The sequence below is a fragment of the Bidens hawaiensis genome, unplaced genomic scaffold (assembly GCF_021521415.1).
Source record: "Bidens hawaiensis isolate Kalapana, Puna unplaced genomic scaffold, B.hawaiensis_p1.1 tig00029045_1, whole genome shotgun sequence".
NCBI lineage: Eukaryota > Viridiplantae > Streptophyta > Magnoliopsida > Asterales > Asteraceae > Bidens > Bidens hawaiensis.
In genome coordinates, this window is record NW_027494789.1 from 127,218 (window position 1) to 138,026 (window position 10,809).

The window sequence follows — 10,809 nt, forward strand, 5'->3', positions numbered from 1 at the left end:
TGTGGAAAAAAGATGCAATAAACAAGTTAAATAAACTAAAACTGCATTTAAATCATCAATTAGGTTAGAATTCAGATAACAGATACTACAATTATCCTAAATCCTTCACATGCAGAAAACAGAAGCTGTAAACAAGTTTGCTAAACTAAATCTGCATTTAAATCATCAATTAAATTAAAATTCAGAAAACAGATACAATAACTATCCTAAAACCTTCACATGCAGATAACAGAAGCAATAAACAACTTCGCTAAACTAAATCTGCATTCAAATCATTAATTATGTTAAAATTCCGAAAACAGTACAATAATTAACCTAAGACCTTCACATGCAGAAAACAGAAGCTATAAACAAGTTCGCTAAATTAAATCTGCATTCAAATCGTTAATTATGTAAAAATTCCGAACAGATACAATAACTATCCTAAGACCTTCACATGCAGAAAACAGAAGCAATAAACAAGTTCGCCAAACTAAATCTGCATTCAAATCGTTAATTATGTTAAAATTCCGAGCACATACCATAACTATCCTAAGACCTTCACATGCAGAAAACATAAGCAATAAACAAGTTCGCTAAACTAAATCTTCATTCAAATCATTAAATTATGTTAAAATTCCGAGCATATACCATAACTATCCTAAGACCTTCACATGCAGAAAACATAAGCAATAAACAAGTTCGCTAAACTAAATCTGCATTCAAATCATTAATTATGTTAAAATTCCGAAAACAGACACGTAAAAATCACCCTAAAACCTTAACATGCAGGAAGTAGAAGCACAGTCAAATTTATTAAACAAAAACTACATTCAAATCATCTATCAGGTTAGAACTTCAATAATAGATACAACGATTAACCTACAACCTTCACATGCAGATAACAGAAACAATAAACAACTTCGCTAAACTAAATCAGCCATTAAATCGTCAATTAGGTTAAAATTCCAATAACAGATACATCGATAATACTAAAACCTTCACATGCAGTAATCAGAAGCAATAAACAACTTCGCTAAACTAAATCAGCACTCAAATCAACAATTAAATCATAAATTAGGTTAGAATTCAGATAACAGATGCAAATATCATCCTAAAACCTTCACATGCAGCAATCAGAAGCTATAAACAAGTTCGCTAAACTAAATCTGCATTCAAATCATCAATTAGGCTATAATTCGGCTAACTGATACAACAAGTATCCAAAATCAGCATTCAAATCATCCTAAAACCTTCAGAAGCAGATAACAGAAGCAATAAACAAGTTCGCTAAACAAAATCAGCACTGAAATCATCAACTAGGCTATAAATCGGTTAACCGATACAACGATTAACCTAAAACCTTCGCATGCAGATAACAGAAGCTATAAACAATTTCGCTAAGCTAAATCAGCACTCAAATCATCAATTAGGTTAAAATCTGTTAACAGAAGCAATAATTAAGCTAAAACCTTCACACGCGTGAAACAGAAGCAATCAAAGGAGTATCCGAGAGTGTTGAAAGGATTACCGGCTGAAACAGATGCACCGATTGAGATGCCGATGAGAGTGCTGATGAAAATCTAGAAATTAGGGCAAAAGCCGCAAGATGAATCACGGAGTCACAGCAGTTGGGCCCGTTGGACCGGTGGGTTTATATGTAGGCCGCCTTCGTTGGGCTTATTAGATGGTTATTTTTGTTAAGGAAGTCTGAACCTTGTTTGAAAATTTAAATGCGAATAGGTTCAAGTCAAATTAGATAAAAAGTTTAATAAATGAATATTGTAATGAACTCTTTTCGAGAGAATTTTGGTAGAGTTACAATCAACTTCTAAAACATGAGTTAGTAAAACGATTTTATTTACCTGTTATTGCTTATTTATTCGTTTGGATAAACTTTGAAGTATACATATTTGTTTTTATTTGAAGAGGGTTGAACCCGGTTTAATCTATGCGCATCAAAAGGTTCAAGTCAAATTAGATAATAAAAAAGTTCGATAAACGAATGGTGTTAAAGAACTCTTTTCAAGTGAATTTCTATAGAGTTACGATCAGGGTATAAAACACTTATGCACGAGTTATTTGAACTGTCTTATTTGCCTGCTATAGCTCATTTATTCATTTGGATAATCTTTCAATTGATGTGATCTAAACTGTACGTAGACGTATTTGTTTTTATTGAAGAAATATATATACTTCTAGAAAGAACTATATTTTATAAGTGTATATTAATATGCGTTTGTACTTGTGATTTGTTGGCATTGGTTTTGGTAACCAAAAGTTGATATTATATTTAATATGATTACAAGAATATCTCACGTATTGGGTTCGATATCACACATTCATACCATATAATATATGATCATGACAAACGTAATCTATACATTTGCATACATTTACATGGTGGAAACAAACCAATAAAGGATTATCCGACCAAGATGCTAGCTGGACTTGAATTTACTTAACTTTTTTTTGGCTAATTCAAGTGAACTACGAGTAATTTACGAATTGTTATTTTACTTATTTGTCGACACAAGTGTCACGTTAGCTTCACCATTATTTTTCACAAGTTTTTTAGTAGAAAATATATTTCTAAGAAAACAAAAGAAAAAAATACATTTTCTTATTTAACTAATTTTTAATGCATATAAATACACCTTTTTTTATTTTCTTTTACAAAATTAACTATTTTTATAAAATTATGTTTATACGAGAAAACTAATGATTATATACCAAAAAGGGTGATTTTATAAATTTATTAGAAAAGGTTTTTTTAACTTTTATATAAGCATCTTCTATTTAATAACAAATCTATGGAGATAGTCAGGTTGATTCAAGACAATAAAGCCACTTCGTTCCTATGGGTTAACGCGGGAGCAAACGAGCATTTTTAGTTGGGAAGGTGGTGTAAGTTCAATTTTGTAACTTTCCTCTATATTTCTTTCGTGTTGTATGTTTTGCTTGTTTCATTGATTTTTTTTCTTTTCCTTGTATGATTGGGGGTCTTGCTTCTTGTGACCTTTGTTTTATTAAAGTTGGCCTTTCAAAAAAAAAAACAAATTACCAACATTTTAGTCCAGATTTTCACAATGATAAAAGTGAAACCATGAAAATACATTATACATCAAGGAGAATTAACTGTATTCTAATAAATAAACTAATCCCAAAATAATATATCCCACCGAATACTGCACTACTTCTAGTGTATTAGGTGGCTTTTAACAAGGTTTTTGTACAATGAAAACTGGACCAGAATTTAAACAATTCAGACTCCAATAACAACCATCAATGTCCAAACAGCCCGCACGCCACTTAACTTCATACGAACCCAAAGGAAACATAGAAACATCAAGCACACAAGTCGAGAAACCTTGGCCTTTTCGGTTAGGTCTAAAACAGACAATCGATTCTGTTAACTGCACATCATCATCTTTCTCACACTTGTTCACATACTTAACTAGCTTATCATTCAACTCTAAAACAGTATCATCTGCCCAATCATGCATATTCACCTTTGTTTGGCTTTGACTAGGTTGTTGATAAGACGTTTTACATTGAAGAATGCAATAAAGTTTGGTAATCCGAGCTTGGAATTCTGGTAAAATGTTATTTAATTGAAGGCATAGATCTAGATGGAGATGATGACCTGGCAGGACAGAGATTTTTGCACCATTTCCAGAGTCTCGGTTCATCGCAAACAGTTGACAAGATACACAGGGCCTGCAAATTATATGTAAACTTAATTAGTACAGAGAATTTAAACTAAAAAGCTCAATGAAAAAACCCTGAATACTTAATTAGTTCACCTTTATGCATAATTAGTGTGGGTCAAATATGATTACAAGATTATATTATTTCATTAACAATATAACTTCTTAGATATGATTATTTAGTAGGTCTTGCCAAAACGAGTGGGCGAGGTCAGGTAATGGATCAAAAGTTTCAGGCCAAACCAGGTCGTTTGAAAAAGTATCAGTTTCGCTCGGGTCAAGACAAATTTTGACCAAAATGGACTTGGGTTAACCCTAGAAAAAAAAAGCATTTCAAGTCAAAACCTCAAACATGGTAGCCTGAAAAAAGTATTACTTTCGATCGGGTCAGAACAAATATGGGCTCGGGTTAAAACTAAGCCAATTCTTTTTATTTTACTTTTTTGACCGGTTCGATATAAAACATAACCCAAATCGACTTGTTCATAAATAATCACATCATGATTATCACGTGTTAAGAGGATGCAATCATTTGGCATACCTTAAACTGAAGAAATATGTTGGAGTCATAAATGAGACATTCAAACACTTCTTTAAAACATCAAGCTGAAGCTCCAATCCATCATTAACTATTTGCAATTGAACTTCATCATCATTTTCATGCATTCTGTATGCTGCATTTTGTAAGTCTACAACTCCCTTGACCGCGAATCGGCAAATCTTTAAAATACTTGCTACTTCATATGTATTTTCCAACAGAGTTTTTGATTGTTGACCAAAAGAGATCTTAGGTTGACCAATACAAGTCTTTAAAAGCAACAAAAGCTCTTTACTAGTTTCCTGGTCTATATACCAAAGCCGAGCCACTAGGTCATGTATAAGCATAGAATGAAAACCACTAGATAAATTAACGTTCTCGAATTGAAAGAAAAGAGAAAAACCAGTAATAAAGGCCAAAACCGAACAGCTTAACGCATAAGCAGAAATGATGATTTGACTCGTGGAGTCCATGCCCATAAATGACGTGGCAACTAGATCATATTCACGTGCCAATTTCATTAAACGTGTAGATAGTTGTGTAAGCGGTTGAACCAGTGAACCATCATGATGCAAATGTCTGTTTTGCCCTTGGCTAAATGAATTGGTACCCAAAAGCCTAAAGGCATGAACTGCAATTTCAATAACATTTGTCCTTAGACCCAAAAACTGAATCTGAAAATAGTGTCGGCCACATGGCGTGACATCATTGGATGACAGTATTTCCTTTGAAACCTGAAGAATTTTGCAAACCCCATCAAGACTTTCAATATTGTCATCTGTTGGTTTGCTTATTTCACCAAAAACTCCTGTTATCGGTAATGAAGATCGGTTATTGACTAACCAATTTAACAGAGTTGACCGCTCTTTTGGTAAACTGCAATATAGAACTTTCATTTCTGAATACGCAAATAACGTCAAAGAAGTTAACCATTGATGGAAGGATTCAGAATGAACTTTGGTTGTAAACTCTCCGAAAATAAACGCAGCTGTAAACCACGCCCCATTAAAACACGCGTATTTTCCAGCTTTATAAGCCAACCAACAATCTTTCACTTCCATAAGTTTCTTTGCTTTCTCTAGTGCAAGAGCTTCTTTTTCAATCATGTATGCATTATCAGCATTATCAGAATTGCATTCTTTTATTTGCTTAAATAACAGAAGATGATAGATAATGTGCACATAGTAATCAAAATAACTGCATCCACACACATCTTGAATCAAAAGGTTCACAACATTCTGGATTTGGCTAGTCAAAGTTCCATATTTGACCGTGATTTTTAGACACTTGTTGACCACTTTTGATACACAAACCGCAAGCTTTGGTCCGAATGTTCCATGATCCTTATTCAGTAGGCATTTGATAAAAAGATGGAGCTTATTTATAGCAAGTTCACCAATATTAGGGGATTTGCGAAGCAAAAAGTTGATTATCTTAAATAAGCTCCAAATTTCTTGCTCTGTTTCTATGTTGGGTTGACTAAGATTTAAAACCGAGTTTGTTAGCAAAGTGATGCGATCCATGAGAAATGAAATCGTTTGCAATGTGAAAGTTTTATCATTTTCATCATATGTCATGTCTACTTTTCTTGTGAATTTCACAGATAAATCTGCTAGAAAATGCATGGCAAAGAGTCTGTTTGATACGAATGGAGATTGCATTACGTTCTCAACAATAGCTAAAATCTTGGTGAAACATTCGTTTATTTCTGAACAACTGAAGGTTAACATCTTGGACATCATGATCTGCAAATATCCTCAAATACATAAGAAATGATAACTAGAGCATTTAATACTTTCATTATATATTAATGATGTAAATGCGTATAGAGGTGGAAAATGAACAGGCTGGGTAACGGGTCAAAATGGGTTGTGTTGAAGCAAAACACTTTTTGACCAAAACTAAGTTATTTCAATAGCAATCGAGCTTCTTGAAAGTTTTATGCACTAAAAATACACTTTATCCGACTTTTGACTCGTTTGACCCGTTTCCTTCTAAACTAATAAACATAATCTGATAAATAATGGGCCAAATTCGCACCTCTTAACACTTATGTGTTGAGATATTCAAAGACTCAAGCACAATACCAACCTCATACAAAATATGGATCGCATCATGCTGCATCACTGGTGGGAGTTCTTCATTTAGTATGTTGAACATTGCAGTCATCAGTTTTGTTGTAGGAGAAAGACGAAAGCGACTTCTTGATAAAACAATGTTTAGACATCTTAAAGATGTTGCTCTTAGTAACATTGACTTATCTTGGCTTAAATATGTTAGAAGCAAATCTACCTGAACCAAGAAGTGGCACACACGCTAATTTTATCGAGTAAATTAAAGGACATGTAAAATAATATGAGGAACAAAGTAATACCTGCCTAGAAACCAGGAGTGCTGATCTGGAAGCAATATTTGAGAGTGAAATCAGCATATTTGTCACAATATCATCTTCTACTAAACCTAAGATCAGCTTTATCCCCTCCTACAGTGAGTTTTGGAGCATAATAAAAAAAGTCATATAGCTAGCAACAAGAAAAGTGCTTGTGTATCATGCTAATCTTTGAAAAATATAAAATATATATAAAAGCTCGTAAGCCGTACTAGATAGTGCAGAAGATCTTCCTAGTTTTGCAAAAGCACGAACGCCTGCTAGCCTACCAGCAACCGCCATGTCAGATGATGAAACCACTCTAACTAACATCTCAAGGAACACACAAGCAAAGTCATCTGAGAACTCACAAAAGCATCCAGCAGCAAATAACGAGGCCCTGACCTTAATAAACATTTATACAAGTAAATAACCATTAATTATGCATTCAAAATTTCAGTTTATGTTATATAATAAACAATGTTCTTATAATCATTACCTCTAGAACATGGCATGATACAATAGACGACAATACAAGATACCGAATCTCAGCGTTATCTTTAGCAAAATCAGACCAGCAGCCAAAAAGTGCTAACGACATTGCTCTAACTTCCTCGTCACCAGCGTTGAAACACAACTTTATTCTCTTCAAAAGTTCCAAGTGATTTGGTATCTTATAGTTTGAGATAAAACCTTTGTTTTTCTTGTTAAAAGTTTTAGTTTTCCTGTGGTTCAACTCAGACAAGAACATCTTTACAATGCAGAGTTTGGTGTGTTTGTCACCTGACACAAATGTGTCAGCAAGGCGGAGAATTATGGCATTTGCAAATAGCTTATCCTCACCAGGAATTAAGCCAAACATGTCATATTCAGCCATAGTAAGCTCGGGTTCTTTGCTCCACCATTCCAGCCTGGCCCCAATTTCTTGAATGGCTTCTGTGCGTTTCCCTGAAAAGAAAATGATTTATAAAAATGAGATAAAAAAAATTCATAACATTTATAAAAAGGTCTACAAATATAACCTACTTTGTTCTACAAATACAACCTAAGAATTATACCAGATTTGTGAGAAATTGGGGTGCAAATAAGCCGAGATGCTCGCGAGCTACTTGAGATCGGATCGATGAAAAGCTCGAAACAAGCCGAGCCTTATAGAGCCCAGGCCTCATATAAAGCCCGCTTAGTCATCAAGCCCGAGCTCGAGCCTTGCATGTGAAGATCGTTGAGCCTAGTAACTCTTTTGGCCTTCAACATGTTAATTCACACTGCACAGTCGAGCTCGAGCTGAGCTTTCGGTCGTTTAAAGTACTACACACGAGCTCGAGCCGAGCTTAGGCTTGTTAAGATTTTTCTCATAATATATTAGAAATATAATAATTAATGTATATAAATTAATTAATTATATATACCAAGCAAGCCGAGCTTGAGCTTGAGCTTGTAAAAACATCTCACAAGCTCCAAAAACGAGCCGAGCTCGGGCTCGTTTGAGTGAGAAAGCTTCATTGTCATCATACTAATTCACACACATGTCATTCTTTCAATTCAAACTTACACCAAGCTAATTAACAAAACAGTAACAGAGGCATAATAATAATAATAATAATAATAATTTGTTATGTAATTGGAATAAATGGAAGAGTGTATAGGTATTCAATAATAAAGTCGAGGAAGTAAAAGAGGGTGACTCACTAGGGTTGTTAGAGCGTAGGGCTTTGTCAAGCTGAATGCTCCAATCCATCGCACAAGCTGCCGGAGTTCTCTCCATATACCTGAAACTCTTCCTTTGCGGTACGCTTGAATCAATCAATCAGAGGTGCACAAATCGGTTTAAACCAGAAACCGGTCCGGAACAAAACTCAAAACCGATTTATAATAGATTTCGGTTCGAAACCTGTTACTATCATTTTTGGTTTGAGTTTTGATTGGTTTTGGTTCGGATATTGACCAGTGTTTGGCCGGTTTTGGTCCAGTTAACCGATTTGGTTGAGAATATTACAAACTTTCTACATAATCGGTTTCAAACCGGTTCAGTTTTGGTTCGATTCTCGAGTCGGTTCGGTTAACTGGTTCTTTTGCCTACCTCTACTTGGGAGTGGGTTTACATAGCGGCGGGGGAATACAATTGAACGGCACTTTCGTCAATTATCATTTTACATATTGTCGTTGGGCTGTTGTCCGAAGGTTTGAATCTTTAAGGTGTCAAACTAATGGACGGATGAAATTCCGTCTCAAGGCTCGAGTTGGTGTACGGATGATTGGTAGGTCTAACGGCTTAGCAAAGAGTTAAAATGTCGTTAAAATTTAACGTGTTTAAATTTCAACTTGATAGCTTTTTCTTTTTCATCGTAACTAATTTTTCTTTTCCTGATGAATGGTTTTCTTTTTCTTTTTTCAATTTTGGTGTTAAAAACCGGTGGCTTGTACTTTTGCTGTCCTCATTGTTTCTAATTGATTTGGGGCTAGTTTTATCGTTTATATGTTAATGTGTCTAACTAAAACAAAAATTTAAGTACTTGTAAGTAGATTGACATTGTATGAGAGTTCACTAGTTTTACGTTTAGAAATTAGATTTTATATAAGTTCATAATTTCTTGTCTAAAACTTGTTTAATAGAGAGTTTGATTGTGGAAACTAGAAAAAACGATTGGAGCTGGGAATACTTCTTTACAATATGCTATTTTCTTTGTTGTGACTTTGAGTTCAGTATTTTATGATATTTTATATAAACTGATGAAACTCGTATGGGCCTTGTGTGGCTGCATAGCTTGTACAGACCAAAAACCGGTCTTGTGTAGGAAAAAGGGTAAAGCTAATATGCTCTTATTTGTTTTTTTGATTATTATGATGACTAGCAAGAGGTTAAGTTTTATATGTAAGTCCCAATTCCAAACATGTAGCTAGAGTTTAATTAAGTTTTATGGTGGTGATAGTTGGTCAATCACAACAGAGCCGTGAGTTACTTGCCCATACAATATATATAGTATTAAACATCAAGATCAATAAAATCAACTGGTTGTGCTTTTTAACAAACTTTAGTAATCCATAAGTATCTTTCACGTGATTATATTTCAACAATCATTTTCTTATTGCTTGTTTAATTGTATTTATGCTTCCTCAAAGTTCATGTCTTTCTTATTAATGTTTGGAAAAAAAAAACAAAACAAAAAAAAAACAAAAAACTAAAGCTTCTTCCGGATTCGAGAATGGTTAAAACTCTAGAATTTTTATATTTCTTTGCATTGTCCTTTGAGCTCATGATATTTCTCGTCATTACATGTGTTACTCTTATGAGTTAAGACATGCCTATTCATGTTATAACATTCGTAGTTGTAGAATATCAGCTTAAAAATTCAAAACTTAGCCATGCTAAACACATAATACCGCTTTGTAGTTTGGCTGGATCCACTAAGATGATGTTCTTTGCCTCTTGTGCTGGCTTTTGTTAGATGACTTTTTCAAATATGTTTGAAATGGATAACTTGAGTCTTCAATTTTATATAGTCAATTCAAAACATTTTAAACAGATACACGCTCGTTTGAAATATTGAAACCTTCATGATTGACTATAATTTGGCAAATAATATGGTTACATCATAAGTTATTTTCTTTAACTTTTTATAAAATGTATTTAATAAAATACATGTTATGTTATTTAAAAAACATTTATTTAATTCATATGTTTATAACCTAGTTTAGGTTAGTATACTAAATTCGACTTTACGTAAAAATCTAAGACATTTAGTTATAGAAGGAGGTGTTTAGACAATTAATTTCAATGAAAATATACCGCTCCCACTTTAATGGGGTGGGAATATAGATAAGACATAAAGATTCAATGAAAAAAATCAATGAAAATCCAGTTTCATAAAGTCACATCCAAACAAGCTTTATTACACTTTTTAAAAATTTTTAAAAATTGTTTGAGTTAGTGTTCCTTCATTTTTAACAACCAACGAATAAAGTCCGACTACTCAGGTAACCTAATGACAAAAGACGGTCCCACTGTAATAAATCATGATTGAGATAAGACTATGTGTTGTGACCATTGAACAGGGGGCGCGCAGCCAACCCTTGCAACGTTGGCAGCGTACACCACAGGGTCAACTGGTGAGCCATGACACGAACGTTGAAGTGCGACGGGGCTAGCGGGCCGTGAGCGAAGGAGATGACGTTGGACAACAATTTTTGTCTTTTTTTTCTTTGATACGTACAAC

The 10,809-nt window shown here is 33.9% G+C and overlaps 2 protein-coding genes across 3 annotated transcripts; both read right to left on the reverse strand.

Moving 5' to 3' along the window:
• Window positions 1–3,146: 3,146 nt before the first annotated feature.
• Window positions 3,147–6,703, reverse strand: LOC143578174 (uncharacterized). Of its 2 annotated transcripts, none has more exons than XM_077061837.1 (4): window positions 6,602–6,703; window positions 6,319–6,519; window positions 4,231–5,972; window positions 3,147–3,699 (listed from the first exon to the last, which is right to left on the reverse strand). In XM_077061837.1, exons 1-4 carry the CDS (start codon window positions 6,656–6,658, stop codon window positions 3,198–3,200), a joined length of 2,502 nt encoding a protein of 833 aa, XP_076917952.1. In that variant the 5' UTR covers window positions 6,659–6,703; the 3' UTR covers window positions 3,147–3,197. The 2 variants fall into 2 exon arrangements, with proteins under 2 accessions (XP_076917952.1, XP_076917953.1); XM_077061838.1 differs by having other exon boundaries at window positions 6,319–6,515; window positions 6,602–6,682.
• Window positions 6,672–8,360, reverse strand: LOC143578167 (uncharacterized). Its single transcript, XM_077061831.1, has 5 exons — window positions 8,285–8,360; window positions 7,439–7,543; window positions 7,095–7,378; window positions 6,829–7,000; window positions 6,672–6,709 (listed from the first exon to the last, which is right to left on the reverse strand). Exons 1-5 carry the CDS (start codon window positions 8,358–8,360, stop codon window positions 6,672–6,674), a joined length of 675 nt encoding a protein of 224 aa, XP_076917946.1.
• Window positions 8,361–10,809: the final 2,449 nt, after the last annotated feature.